Source organism: Bos taurus, chromosome 5, assembly GCF_002263795.3.
Source record: "Bos taurus isolate L1 Dominette 01449 registration number 42190680 breed Hereford chromosome 5, ARS-UCD2.0, whole genome shotgun sequence".
In the NCBI taxonomy this organism is placed as follows: domain Eukaryota; kingdom Metazoa; phylum Chordata; class Mammalia; order Artiodactyla; family Bovidae; genus Bos; species Bos taurus.
This window is the reverse complement of record NC_037332.1, coordinates 57,338,519-57,353,396: the sequence shown is the minus strand read 5'-3', so window position 1 is coordinate 57,353,396 and position 14,878 is coordinate 57,338,519. Positions and strand designations below refer to the sequence as shown.

The following is a 14,878-nucleotide window of genomic DNA, read 5'->3' as shown; positions in this document are numbered from 1 at the left end:
CTTCCAGAAACAAGGAAATAACAGCATCAAGTTCTGAGTCTTTATTTCAGGCAATGGTAGTCTCTGAGGGAAGACCAGAGAAAAGACAGGCCTTGCTCTCCACCTGGGTAAATCATGACTTCACATAAGAGCACTCAGACCTGCTGTCCACTGAGGAGGGGTTTGCTCTCACCAATGGGGCAAGAGCGGAAGACCCAGGGCAGACGTAGCCACTGGGTTCTACCGTGTGGCAGCTGGGGAAGGGGGACTGCTGAGCCTTGCTTCATAAGTCTTCGCCTGATATTGGGAGAAAAGCAGGGATACTGGTTAGTGGTGGTCAATGGCAACCTCTTTGTGCTTCTCTAAAAAAAAAAAAAGACTAAACCATAACCCAGGTTGACTTGGTCTTGATCCTGGCTCCCTCCTCTTCTCACCAACAGGGTTTATCCTCTCTTATGTTTATGGTAAGCTCTGACCATTTTCCTCTCACCCTACAGGCTTCCCTGCTTTGAGGACCTCAGCCCTCCAGGCCTAGGGATTTGCCTTTCTGGCAGGTGGAGAACTCAGTTCACTGAGTTCTTCTCCACTGTTGATATTATTCATAACAACAGTCATTGAGATCATCATTTATTCCACTTTTGTTTCAGAACCAGGTGTTTTACTCACATTGTCTAGAGCCCTGAAAACAGCCCCACAGGACAGGTATTATGTTTCCTACTTTTCAGTGGCTCAGAAGGGTTAATGGACTTCCCCAGGGTCCCACCAGCAAGACTGCAGCCTAGACCTGTTGAACTTCCAAGTCTGGGCTCTTTCTTGGACTCTACACTTTCCCAAAGGGGTTGGTGGTTTCTTCTTCCCATGAGGAAGAGTGGTGGTGGTAATAAGGGGTAAAGGAGTGGGAGCAGGATGGCGGGGATCTCACCTGTATATCAGAGATGCAAGCAACAAAGCTGTTAGCACCAGCAAGATGCCCACGAACAGAGGAGCCTGCCTGAGGCCTGCTTCTTGCCCTATGGGTGGAATCCCAGATACGGCTGCATTCAGTGTCTGCTTCCTCTAGTAGGTAACCTCTACCATCTCCCCGTGTCTTCATCCTACCTCTTGTCCAACTACCTACCAGGCATGACAAGCTGGGTGCTGACCATCGCCAGGCTATTGGCATCAGCCAAAGACACATTGAGGCAGTAGGTCCCTGAGCCACCCTTCAGTACCTGGTGCAAAACCAGCTGGCAGGCTGGGCTGGGGGGCACAGGCTGACACAGCCGCTGGGCAGGCAGCTGACACCCTGGCGATGAGATGTCCATGCAGGCTTCCTTGGGTAGCCTGGGAGAGATGTCAGCTTACGTCAGGGAATCTGGGAAGGGACACTAGACACCAGAGAACAGGACAGTAGTCACCCCAGGAGTTCTCAGGGCAACCGTGGGACACTCACCCGCCTTGGCAAGACACAGTCAGCTCAAATGCATCTCCTTCACTGGATGACACAGCCTGTAGGATCTCAGCACTCTCAATACCCTCTGCAAAGTTGCAAGATTTTTTTAAGTCTGAGACTCCTCTACTTATCCTCCCCCAAGGCCCATGGCCAGGAAGGTCCTCGGGCTGCCTCCCTAATCCCATTCTGCCTTCATATGAAACCCCTGGGATCTGGGTATTCTCCTTGTCCAGGTGAGTAATTCCTTCCAAGGTGTGCTTCCACTGGGCAACCCTAAGCAGCACACGCCTCCCTCCACCAGCTTACGGACAATGTAGGCAAGACTCACGGACAATGTCCAGGGTGAGGGAAAAGGAGCCATAGCGATACAGAACACAATCCAGGGGGGCTTGGCGCTTCTCCAGGACTAAGGTGGCAGTGTCATCCGGCAGGGGACTCAGGGAGCCTGGAGGAGAGGATTAAAGAGGCAAAGTCAAAAAGCAAATGACTAACCTGAAAACAGGCCCAACAAGCATTTTTCCAGGTAGAGTCAGAGCTACTGGATCCAGGCTTAGAATCAGACAAGAGCTGGAAACTCTCATTTTTTAAGATAAAGAAAGGCCCAAGAGAAATGACTGCCCCAGAGTCACAGGGTTAGAGTCAGAATTTTAGACATCCCAAATGTTTATCACACCCTACACTGTGCCAGGTCCTGGGTCAGACATTTGACATGTGTTAAGTCATAGTGTCACTATCTCACTTCTCCCTTTTTAGTATTCCTACCACAATTCCAGGTAAACCTACTTTGGGATGGGAATCCAGGGGTGGGAAGTGGTGTCAGAAAGATTTCTGTGTTTACACTTAATCAGAAAATGAGGTATAAGTATTATCTAATGATCACATGGGACTTTCTAGGTGGCTCGGGTAAAGAATCCACCTGCCAATTCGGGTTTAATCCCTGGGCAGGGAAAATCCCCTGGAGAAGGAAATGGCCACCCACTCCAGTATTCTTGCCTGGAGAATTCTATGGACAGAGGAGCCTGGTGGGCCATAGTCCATGAGGTCACAGAGTCAGACATGACTGAGCACCACCACCAAATGATCACACACTGCTTCCTGAACTTCTCTTCAGGAAGAGAGAATAAGCTCTCTACCCCTGGCCTAGGAGAAGACCCTGGTTTCCTGAACTCTGGATCTATTCTGTGCCATTAAGAGGGACTTAGGGGGTTTTAAAACCAGTGAAGATTCTGAGGGGACTCCACTGCTAAGCTAAGGATTGAGTAACATCTGGGTCCTGAGCAATTCTTTCAGGTCTTCAGAGCTGTGACAAATGCCCCACCTCTATGAACTCATTCATGGTAGCCCCCTTACCTGCAGTACCTTCTGTAGGCATGAATGAGCTAGTATTTGAACCCGCAGGCTCAGGAGTGGACACCTCTCCAGCTGTGGTCTCCACCAGCTCTGGAGTTGTTCCCTGTGTAACTGTGGTTCCAGAGGGCTCTGTAGTTGACACTTCAGGTGTCCTACCTGTAGCTTTTGCAGTTGGCATCTCCACTGGTGTGGTACTTAAGACTTTGGAGGTTGCCACCTGCTCAGGTGTGGTACCTACATCCTCTGTGGTTGGCACCCACCCAACTGTGGTGCCAGGGGCCTCTGCAGTTGGCACCTGGCCAGGTGTGGTGCCCATGACTTCTGTAGTAGGCACTTGGCCAGCTGTGGTTCCAGGAGCCTCTGCAGTTGTCACATGCCTATCTGTAGTGCCTGGAACTGGAGAGGAGCCACAGGAGGTGAGAGGAATGGCAGCCTGCAGCACCACCTGTGCAGTGACTGGGCCAGACTCTAGGTAAGTGTGAGTGACCGTGAGTGCCCGAGAGATCAGGGTCCCTGTACTGTCACCAAAGTCCCAGGTGTAGGAAAGGTCAGCCCCAGCCAAATAGCCACTGGGATCATGGAGCTGGAGGGCAAAGGTCAGAGGCTGCTTTCTCAGGAAGCGCTTGTTCCTTCCATCCAAGGCCTGCAGCTGAGACACACTCACAGAGAAGGGCACCTGGTCTGGGATTGGAGTCAGAGAAAGTGAGAACCATAAGTTCTTCTTTCTGTCAGCTTCTTCTTTCACAGCCATATTTTTCAACCAACCCAAGCTGCCTGGCCCTTCACGGGCTCCAAGCCCCACATCCCTCTGCCCACATCTTCCTGGTTCTGCCCCTGTAAGGTTACACACCATTTCCTCTTTCCCCTTTCCTGTCCAGCCCAGCCTCCCCACCTTCTCCTGCCCTGCAACTGGCCTTGTCCCCTCCTCAGTCCTTACCAGTAATGGTGAAGGCTGAACTGGAGTGAGCGAGGGGCACATAGCTCTGGGACCCCCGGCGGTGGTAGACAGTCACTTCCATGTTATATGTGCCCAGCATTGCCTTGTCTGTCCCGATGCTCAGTCCAGACACTGGGCCCCCCAGAACTTGCCAGTATTGGTCTGAGGTTTTTGGAAAGAAGAGTAGGGAAGGGGGTTACTGGTCAAAGGAGACTGGGGCAGGGTTAGAGATGGAACCAGAGAAGGAAGGTCAGGAGATGTATCAAGGATGGTTATTTCAGAGAGTTTAAGCTTGCATATGTTGGGCAGGAAAAAAGTCCTTATGAGAGGGTCCATGGGATGGGACTATAATTGGAGCAGGGCTCCCAGAAAGAAGTATAATAGAGTTGACTAGGTGCTGTGGAAGAGGAAGGAGTCATGGGGGAAGTGAAGATTAGGGAAACTCACAGAATTTAAGGATGAGACCAAAAGAAAGGGGATCAGGTAGGAAGAAGTGAATTTAAGTGTGAATGACAGGCCAGAGAAGGGAAACTCTTACCCCAGGTCTTCCAGACATAAACAAAGCATCTTTTCTGAGATAGAGGGCCAGAAGGGCAGGGCTCCCCATCGGGGAAGATGCAGGTATCATCAGGTTCTTGGGGATATACCAGCTGTCCTCCCCACACCTGGCTCCCTGAAAAGAAGACAGCAAGTCTCCCTCAATCCCTGGCATTCCTCACTGTACACCAAAACCTTTAACATGACTCCCAGAGAGGGGCTCCAGGAATACTGCCTAGCTACCAAAATACATTCTCCTTGGTATAACCTATTTGGAGTGGTAGAAGGGAGAATGGAAACTATAAAAGATTCATGTGTATATACTTAAGGGGTTTCCCAGGTGGCTCAGTGGTAAAGAATACACCTGCCAATGCAGGAAACACAGGAGACAAGGATTCAATCCCTGTGTTGAAAGATCCCCTGGAGGAAGAAATGGCAACCTGCTCCAGTATTCTTGGCTGGGCAATCCCATGGGCAGAGGAGCTTTCGCGGGCTACAGTCCATGGGGTTGCAAAGAGTCAGACACGACTGAGCCACTGAGCACACACATGTATATTCTTACACTGGAAACAAATTGGTAGGCCATGTATCAAAATGTCTAGGATGATGTGCTCTAGCTAGTGGGATAAAAGTAAAAATAACAGCATCAATTAATACTGTAGGCTAGGACCTGGGTTCGATCCCTGAGTTGGGAAGATCCCCTGGAGGAGTGCATGGTGACCCACTCCAGTATTCTTGCCTGCAGAATCCACATGGACAGAGGAGCCTGGTGGGCTACAGTCCATGGGGTTGCAAAGCGTCTAAACTAAGGTACTAAGCACAGCACAGGGCAGGCATTATGCTAAAATCTTTATATATTATCACATTTTAATCCTTACAAGAACCTTTTAAAGTGTTATCATCCCCATTCTATAGATAAGGGAATGGAAGAACAAAACAATTCAGTGACTTGTCCAGGGTCACATACTGGTAACCAGTTTAAATCCAAGTCTATCCAACTTCTATGTCCACTGGGTCTTCTGTGCCCCATTTGGGGAACTATAATTTTTTTTCTTTTTGGTTTATCTGTGTTTTCTAATTTTTCTGCAGTGAATATGTGTTACATATATAATTTGTAAAAAAAAAAAAAAAAAAAGAGGAGGAGGATTCCTTGAGCTCATTGGGGATACCAGGGATTCTGGACCTTGGGAAGGAGGCGGAGAGGTACTCACCATTGATGATGGTGTTGTTGGCCCAGATGACCTGCCCATCTGGCAGCACCTTTTGGCTTTTAGGAAAGTGCAAGGCAATAGAGAAGGAAGCATTTGCCCCAATCAGTGTAGGCCCATCATTGCTGACCTTCAGGGATATGTGGCCACCTGAAAAGGGCAGCTGCATTAATTAGCTCCTTGGCTTCTCCTCCCTGTATGCCTTTTCCTTCCCTATCTTCCTAAGTACATTCAACCCCATTCCCCTCCCCACCCATTTCCACCATATCCTCCCTGGAAATTGCCAAGTTCCTACCTCTCCAGCAGTCAGGCCCCTGGCTTTCTGTCCACTCTGGATACAGCTGTCTGTTCCATGCTTTAATTCTGAGCTGCCTTGAGACACCAAGCCAGTCCCTGTCTCTGGGTCCTAAAAAGGAAGATATACTATGAGGGCCCTCAAATCATTACTCACTCCCTTCTCAGGGGACAACAGTGTCTGTGACACATCATTCATTCTCACATTCAAAGTGCATTAAAAAAATATATTTAACTGCACTAGGACTTAGTTGCAGCACGAGGGATCTTCGATTAGTTGTGGCATGTGAGGTCAGGTAGTTGTGGCTTGCAAACTCTTAGTTGTGACCTGTGGGATCTAGTTCCCTGACCTGAGATTGAACCCTGGTCCCCTGCATTGGGAGCACAGAGCCTTAGCCACTTGATGGACAACAAGGGAAGTTCCTTAAAGTGCATTTTAATCTACTGAATACCCACGACGTACCAGGCACTGGGCTAGGTGCAAAGAACTTAAGAAATGAAAAAGAAATGGTTCTGAAGGGGTTCAGGTTAAAGTATATGAAATAGACATATACATAAATTACTATAATCCAAGGCATTGCTTAATATGAGCCATAATAGACATGCACAATGTATAACAAAATGATAGATTTTAAACAGGTAAATTGCACTCTGGTCGACTGAAGAAGACAGTAAATAGTTGGCTGGGGCATAAAGCATTCTAGGCAGAAGGCCATGAGCAGACACTAGCAATGTGGCTGATGTACATCATGAGAGATGAGGCCAAGAAAATAGAGTGGGGGCTTGGAGTGCCAGGCAAAGGAGTTTGGACTTTATCCTGTAGGCAACGGCACCTCAGACGATTTTGTTTGTTGTACTGATATATGGCATATACCATAAAACTTACCCTTCAAAAGCTTTTTGAATATGATCAGATTTGTGTTTTAGAAGGATCACTTTGGCAAGCAGTGAGGAGGATGGACTAGAGGCAAGTAGAAATTGGGAGTGGGGACAAACAAAATGATTATAACTGACCAAGAAAGATGTCTGAAAAAAAGTGATGTGATGGCTCTGCATGTGTCTCCCCAAGGTCCAACAACTATCAGCATTTTGTCACATTTGCTTTATCTATCCTTTATTTTTGTTGTTCGTTTGTTTTTTGGCTGAAGCATTCAAAAGCAAATCCCAGACATCATGTTATTTTAAAACCCTACAAATTCAGTAGGTTTCTGTAAAAAAATATTTTTTTTTCTTAAATAAACACAATGTTAATTCACACTAAACAAAATTATCAAACTCAGTCCATGCAAAATTTCATGAACTATATAAAAATGTCTTCTTATGATTTTAAAAATCTGGATCCAAAAAGTAAGCACAACATATTAAGAGCCTTGGGTGGACACATATGAACAGGATATTTCCAGAATACAATAACGAACATAGTAAAAGAATAAGACTTGAAATGACACCATGAATGAGGGAAGTCAGATCAAGGAGAAGTTCCAAGAAGTCTGTGAGACCAGGGATCTAGAGAAAGGGGGCACTGGGGTACAATGTAGATATTTCTGCACATCACAGACTATCCTCACTCCATCTCTAACATGTACCAGAAACCTGGTTGATTCTCTTGGGGGAGGATCTAGAATTATCCCACTGAATACCTCACCACAAGAACAAGAGAATCATAAGATGCCCCATTCTTTCTCCACTCCCAATCCTCCCTCCTCAGAGCAGCACGGGACATTCCAGACCCTCTCACCATCCCCACCCCACCCGCCTTGCTCCTGTCACGAGGCCCCAATCCCCCAGAGCCCTTTCATGTGATGCTCAGCTGAGACCCTTCTGCCTGTCTCTTCCAGCCCCAGAACAAAAGCCTGGGCTGTGTTCACCCATGCCCATCCCAAAGAGGGGATGAGGTGCCTCATTACCCTTCTATCCAATACCACATCCTCTTTCTCCTTTCTCCTATCTCCTATCTTTCTCTATCTCCTAAATACCCTATCCCAAGTGCCTGAGACAAAGCCTAAATGAGTTTCCACTCATTTTACTACCTTGGCACCCATGTTCCAGCTCACTATTCAGAGCATCTCAAAATTAGGGCCACGGAGACATACTGTTCTCTCACCCATCCAGGTAGATGGGGTTGTTTTCAGGTTCAGTCCCAAGTGCCTGAACACACATGCACCCAAATCTTCATGTGGGGAGGGAGCTCAGTTGCCCATGTCCTCACTAAATCAAATGGGTGGGAGACACCTGAAGCACTACTGATATCTTCCATTTTAGGGAGAGAAAAACCAGAGCAGGTGTGCAACCCCAAATTCACACTTGTTCATGTCCAACATCCCACACTCACCTTCTGTGGTCCCTACAGCCAGAAGAACACCCATCAGAGCCACATGGAGAAGGTATTTTCTCAGCACCAGATCCATCCTGTTCTTCCTTCCAGCAACCAAAGACTCTGGGGCATTGGACAAACCCCTGTATAAGAAGGGGGTGCTTATTTGCATAGCCCTTCCTCCCCTCCCTCCAGGCAAATCCTGGGAGGAGCAGAAGGACCTGAGAAAGAACTGAGTAGGGATCCTGGTCCCTGGACATCCTGCTACTCATTGACAGTTTCTGACTTCACAAGGTCAGTCTCATCTTAAAGCACTCCATCTCCCCTCGGGGGGAAAAAATGACTGAAGGGCAGCTACAAAACATAACACGTACCAGACACACACAGTTCATCATTGGGGAGAGGATCAATCTATTGTGAGTCAAACCAGGAACCTCTCAAAATAACTGTAGAAGCAGTGACCCTGGATCCAAAAACAGACAGTATTGGGGTAGGCTGAGAGAAGCGGGACAACGACTCTTCGGAGCCCCAGGAAACCCTTACAATGAGATTTCCAGTTTCCTGCTTTCAGAGGAGGCTCCAGGGCGAGGTGGAATTTAATCTTAGATCAATACATATTTTCCTAGGGGTGGCGAATTAGAGATCAGGAAATCCCTATAGACTCAGGACACAGGGAGACAACTCGATCCCAAATCAGATACTTGGAAAAAGGTGTTCAGTCTCCCCTCCCAGATAAAAATTTATCCTTAATACTCCTCGGAACCAAAGTTGCTCTGGGTGGGGTCGTTTGCTGCGAGGGACGCAAGGATGGCCCCGCCCTCCATGACGTAGACCAATAGGAAGATCTGAGGGAGGAGCCAGGGAAACGCGGGAAGGAGAGGCGGGGCTTCTGGTGGCGGTAGGGAACTACAGAGGGGAGGCGGCAATATTGTTTCAAGTTGGACAAATTGACAAGAGCGGGAGATACACTGCGTTCCATCCCGACCTCGGGTCGCGGTGCTGGGCCCTGTTTCCCTCCTCGGCCCCCGAGAACTGGGTGCCGTTTTCTGCAGGGTTCCCAGGCCCCCGCTCCAGGGCCGGGCTGACCCGACTCGCTAGCGCTTCATGGAGAACTTCCAAAAAGTGGAAAAGATCGGAGAGGGAACGTACGGAGTTGTGTACAAAGCCAAAAACAAGTTGACGGGAGAAGTGGTGGCGCTTAAAAAAATCCGCCTGGACACGTGAGTGGCCTCTGTACCCGGGACTCCTAACTCGGGAGCTCCTTGAGTGCCCCCCACCCCCACCGCAACAGGCGGGTAGCCTTCCAGGGACCGGAAGGTAGCAGGGAGGGAAGTCTTTTGAAGTGGAGAGGTGGGTTGAAGGACGAGTAGAAGGTTTCCCGGTGGAGACTATAGGGTAGTGTCGAATCCATGGGAAATTTCCTCCCCCAAAGCGGTTAATGTCCCCAAATGTACAGTCAGAAAGAGTCAGGAAGAGGAAGGAGCCTTTTGAGATGGGATCCAGGACTCCCCGACGAGGAGATGGGTTTTGTGATAAGCGGTAAAGAGCACCCTTATAAATGACTAGACGAGCCCTCAGTACTCCAACCCCACCCGCATCTTAGAATTCTCTCTTTCAAAAGAATGGCAGTTGAACCTCACTGGCACCTCTAGAGAGGCTGGGTGCTGTTACTCCCCCCCGACATACATACACTTTTCCCCCTTTTAACTTCACCTTCACCAAGAGGCTTTGCTAACCTAACCCTGGGCAAAGAAGAAATGATGATCTTAAAGTGTCTAAAAAGCCACTCCTGTCCATCCATGAATTAACCCCTGAAGCACCCTTTCTCTCACTTTCGTAGGGGATGCTGGGATGGTGGGGGCTGGGGGTGGTGTGGGGGGAATGACTGTACTGCTGAGGGAAGAGGAATATTTGTAACCACATTCCCATCTCTGCTTTCCCAACTTCTCCAAGTGAGACAGAGGGTGTACCCAGTACTGCCATACGAGAGATCTCTCTGCTTAAGGAGCTTAATCACCCTAATATTGTCAAGTAAGTATGTATCTGGGAGGTGGGAGGTGCTCTGACAGTAAAGGAGGATGTCTTCTGTTTGTATTATCTGGGCCTTTCTCTCCCTCACGTGTATTCCTGGACCTCCCCCTTCCCTAGGCTGCTGGATGTCATTCACACAGAAAACAAACTCTACCTGGTTTTTGAGTTTCTGCACCAGGATCTCAAGAAATTCATGGATGCCTCTGCGCTCACTGGCATTCCTCTTCCGCTCATAAAGGTACTCCTTCTCATCAACTCCTCCCCAACATGGGCGTGTCTTAGGGGGACTGAAGGCAGACAGTCTGGACTGAGTGTTGATTTGTGATCTTGGCTTCCTTCCCAGCCTTCACCCCCCGACACACACACACATACACACCTTTTCTTGTGGCTCTTTCACTGCTCATTATGCTTTAACCCTAGGGCTGGGCAGGGGAATCAAAGACGTTGAAACTCTAGTGAGTCAACTTAGCAGCTCAGGTGGAAGGTTCTTGAGATGAAACTCAGATAAATGGGACTGGGGGGTACTTGGTAGACGCCTCCAGAAAGCCCTTCCACCTGTTTGGTGGGAGCAATAGCCAGTGAGTCTCTGTTGTCCGTTTTTCTGGGTTCCTTACTTCAGAAGCTACTTTCGATCAACCAGCAAACATCCAACACATATTTATTGAACACCTTCAATGTGCTGGTCTCACGATATGGAACATAAATGCAAAACTGAATGAGACCTGATTTTATCCTCAATGGATTGACAATCCAATTGGAGAAATAGCTTGAAAACATATAATTACAATTTAAATAGTAAAGGCTTTAGTAGAACTTTGGAGTTACAGAGGAGACCCTAATCTGCTCATGGTGGTGGAAAAACACAGTCTTTTCTCTCCCCTTGTCAGAGCTACTTGTTCCAGCTGCTCCAGGGCCTAGCTTTCTGCCACTCTCATCGAGTCCTGCACCGAGACCTTAAACCTCAGAACCTGCTTATCAACGCAGATGGGTCCATCAAGCTAGCAGACTTTGGACTAGCCAGAGCTTTTGGGGTCCCTGTTCGTACTTATACCCACGAGGTGAGTCCTCCTCTGCATGTCTTCTCTGAACTTCCTGGGAGGTGTTAACAAGGACATTCACAGAGTTTTTAGTAACGATCTGGCCAGCAGTTTCTCACTACATGGAAAGTATTTCTGACACCCCGGGAGGTCTTAGAGTATGCATAGAGTTCATATATTGATAGATACCGAGCCAGGAGACAGGTGGAAGGCATGAAATTTAAAATTATGACCATTTGCCTCAAGTTTTCCAAGAGGTTGCAAATTGGGGGTTCAGAATATATGTTCCCCAGAACCATGGATTAGGCTAACTCTGGGCTAAGAAGTTGTACCCAGTTATTTTACTTAGGGGCAATGAGAGGGAAGGGAAGGATGTAGGGATAGAAGCTGCTTGTTAAGAATTGAGTTAGCAGAATAGTGTTTAGGAACTGACATGTGGGTATCTTCATGTCCTGTACTCTTGTCCTTAGGTGGTGACTCTGTGGTACCGAGCACCGGAAATCCTTCTGGGCTGCAAATACTACTCCACAGCAGTGGACATATGGAGCCTCGGTTGCATCTTTGCTGAGATGGTATGGAGGCATGCCCATGGTCTACCCAGCCCACTCCTTCCCACACTCAAGAACAACAGAACTGTTTCTTGGCCCAGACCCATGGTCCTTCTCTTATCACAGGGTTTTTCCTCTAGAGTAGCACAAAGAGGGTGGTGGAGAAAGGAGAGGGCTGTCATCGCTGATGTCAACCACAATGTTAGGATAGCCTCAAACAGCTTAGCATCCAGTATACAAATCTTATCTCAAACTGAGCTAAATCATTTCTGCAACTGCGCTAGCTTTAGCCTACATATATTTGGGAAAATAAGTTCCATTTAGCATCTCCTTCATTTGCCTATAGACCTTATTTTAGGGCATCAGGAAGTGGTGAGGCCAGCTGTATTCACCTTATCCACACCTTTTATTTAAACTTCAGACATGTCCCCCCCTCAACCTCTGGCTTTTCAGATTGAAGGATCCCTGAGGCCCAGCCTTATAAGGGAGCTCTCATTCCCTTTAATACAACAGTGGAGTGAGCTGAGTTTTCGAATCAAATCAGCAGTATGTTTTATGGTCCCTTATCTGGGTTGTAACTGGGGGCATGGAGACCATTAGCCCATATATATAACATGCATTTATCCCCCAGTGCAATACTTTACAATTGCCCATATACGTCTCTCAATTCATCAAAAAATATTTGTTAAGCACCTAGTGTGTACCCAGCACCATGCTAGGTGCTGTGGGGAACACAGAAGAAATGGAAGACACAGTCTCTGCCCGCTGTGCTCCTATCTAGAAGTGGCTGCATCACAAGGAGGGGGGATGACCGCAGTGTCTACCCCATACCCCGTGAGTGGCTTGACATCCCTTTGCTACATGTCAGTGGCACCCCAGACATTCACCCCCTCCCAGCCCCACCCAGCCTTGGGGATCTGCAAAGCCATGGTTGGGGGAAGGAAGGAGGGAGCGAGGAGGCAGATGAAGGGACTTCATTGTCTCAGGCTCTGTGTGACTGACCCCATGAAAGACCCTGGGGAGGGAGTCAGGGGGCCCTACTGACCTTCCACTGCCTGTGGGAACCTCCATTATCCTTTGGGCAGTTCTGATTGACGTCAATGTCAGTCTTGGCCTTTCCTCTTTCCCCATTTTCAGGTGACCCGCCGGGCCCTATTCCCCGGAGATTCTGAGATCGACCAACTCTTCCGGATCTTTCGGACCCTGGGAACCCCAGATGAGGTGGTTTGGCCAGGAGTTACTTCTATGCCTGATTATAAGCCAAGTTTCCCCAAGTGGGCCAGGCAGGATTTTAGCAAAGTGGTGCCTCCCCTGGATGAAGATGGACGGAGCTTGTTATCGGTGAGACTAGGGAGTGGGCATCCATTTCCTCTTGTTCCCTCCCCCTGGGCAGAGTTTTTCTAGCATGAAGGAAGAATGAGGCCCTGGACTCCTGGTCTCAGCATTTCCCTTGTCTCTGCTTCCCTCTTGTTAGATATAGGGAGGAGGAAATGGGAACTCGGGGTGAAAGAATTCTGTTTCCCAGTTTCTCAATACCTGCTGCCCATTTAGTCCATTACCACATTACTGAAGTCAGCATGCATCTCTCCCTCCAGCAAATGCTGCACTACGACCCTAACAAGCGGATTTCAGCCAAGGCAGCTCTGGCTCACCCTTTCTTCCAAGATGTGACCAAGCCAGTACCTCACCTTCGACTCTGATCGCCTTCTCAAGCCCCTACCCCCAGTATCACCCTCTTCTCCAGTGTGAGTGTGATCTGGCTCAGCCCGGGCGCTTAGCTCACTGATCTTGTCTGGTTGCCTTAGCACTCAGCTGCCCCTCTTAGCCAATCCACTCTGGAGTGATGGGGTGGAGAGAAGAAATAGGCGGAATTGAAAGGACGCTTCAGTATTAGATGCACTTAAGTCAGCCTCCACTACCCTCTCTCCCTCCTCTTAGTCGTTGCTTAAGAGGGCTGGTATTTTTTTAAAAAGACAAAAAAAAAAAAAGACTTTCTCTTCCGTCCACATAAGTTTGCCATCCCAGTCTCTGAAAGCCCCACTATTAATTATTTTCTGTATCTGGGATGATAAAGACCCCAAGCCTCCAGAGCCACTGTGTAAGGCCAACTTATAGCAGTGGGGGCTAAGTTGGAACTTTAAAAACCACACAAAACAAAAACATTATGGAGGGGCCTGTTTCAAAGAATTAGGTTTAAAAAAATAGATCCAACCGGTTTATACCCTAGTTTTAGTGTTTCATCTCACCTAACTCTGGGAGACTCAAGACTCCCAGCCTCTGTGGTCCCAGTGGGGCTGCAGTAGAAATGATGGCTCCTAGGCTTCTTGCCTGTCCCTCCTATGGGCAAGATGTGTCTAGGAGGCTCTGGGACAGGGACTGTGCTTCACCTTGGCCTTATTAGGCAAGTGAAAGATGTTTGAATTTTTCTCTTAAGATTCTTAAGGTGCTAGGTCCCATTTTCCTCTGAAGGCCACCCCGTAAAAGTTAAGGTTGAGACATCATTTTGAGAATTCTGACACTTAGGGCTGTGACTGAGCGGGGACATTGGGGGAAAAATATTTCTTTAAAAGAAGGATGAACAATTATATTTATATTTCAGTTTATAGTAGTTTTTTAAGTGGGAATGGGTGGGGATTTGTTGCCATGTGCACCTTGGGGTCTGTAATGCAAATATGTTTTTGTTTTTTTTTTAAAGCTCTTTTTCTTTTTATGATTTTGTCTCTCTTCTCCCACCTTTTGTCCTTGAGTGTTCTTGCTGTTAATATTATTTGTAATTTAGTTTGTAACTGATTAAAAAAAGTTCCTAGTTTTACAGTTCATCTCTTTCCCCTTTTGTGTATTTATTGAAAGAATGGTGTGAGAGAGAATATGGATGTGTGTATGTGATAATAGATTTCAGACCCCTCTTAATATGTCTGAGCACGGCTACCCACCTCACTCCATTTCGACCTCTGTGAAGCAATGTGATAGTGTGCGGGTGGGCGAAGCGGGAATTATTGCCCCCATTTTACGGCTGGGGAAAGTGAAGCTTATGTATTTCCTGCTTCATTTCCCCCTAAACCTGCGCATCTTACCACCCTACCCCCCACCTATATATCACACATACATACATACAAGGCTCCAGTTCGAGATTTGCAGTGTTTGTTAGGGCTCAGGAGCAGCACTATGTTGGAAGTGAGCTCCAAGGGAATTCGCATTGACGCTGCGTTTC

At 47.9% G+C, this 14,878-nt stretch overlaps 2 protein-coding genes across 5 annotated transcripts; one reads left to right on the top strand and one right to left on the bottom strand.

Annotated features, from left to right (window-relative positions):
• Positions 1 to 26: 26 nt before the first annotated feature.
• PMEL (premelanosome protein) lies at positions 27 to 8,839 on the bottom strand. 2 transcript variants are annotated; one of them, XM_005206504.5, is made up of 12 exons: positions 8,426 to 8,839; positions 8,070 to 8,194; positions 5,739 to 5,849; positions 5,447 to 5,593; positions 4,237 to 4,371; positions 3,699 to 3,860; positions 2,762 to 3,442; positions 1,740 to 1,856; positions 1,412 to 1,496; positions 1,097 to 1,302; positions 902 to 989; positions 27 to 276 (listed from the first exon to the last, which is right to left on the bottom strand). In XM_005206504.5, exons 2-12 carry the CDS (start codon positions 8,143 to 8,145, stop codon positions 135 to 137), a joined length of 1,950 nt encoding a protein of 649 aa, XP_005206561.1. In that variant the 5' UTR covers positions 8,146 to 8,194; positions 8,426 to 8,839; the 3' UTR covers positions 27 to 134.
• An 81-nt stretch (positions 8,840 to 8,920) lies between these two features.
• On the top strand, positions 8,921 to 14,486 carry CDK2 (cyclin dependent kinase 2). Of its 3 annotated transcripts, XM_010805175.4 has the most exons (8): positions 8,921 to 9,271; positions 10,005 to 10,082; positions 10,200 to 10,320; positions 10,970 to 11,140; positions 11,590 to 11,691; positions 12,358 to 12,501; positions 12,805 to 13,008; positions 13,263 to 14,486. In XM_010805175.4, the coding sequence occupies exons 1-8, from the start codon at positions 9,156 to 9,158 to the stop codon at positions 13,365 to 13,367; spliced, it is 1,041 nt and encodes a 346-aa protein (XP_010803477.1). In that variant the 5' UTR covers positions 8,921 to 9,155; the 3' UTR covers positions 13,368 to 14,486.
• Positions 14,487 to 14,878: the final 392 nt, after the last annotated feature.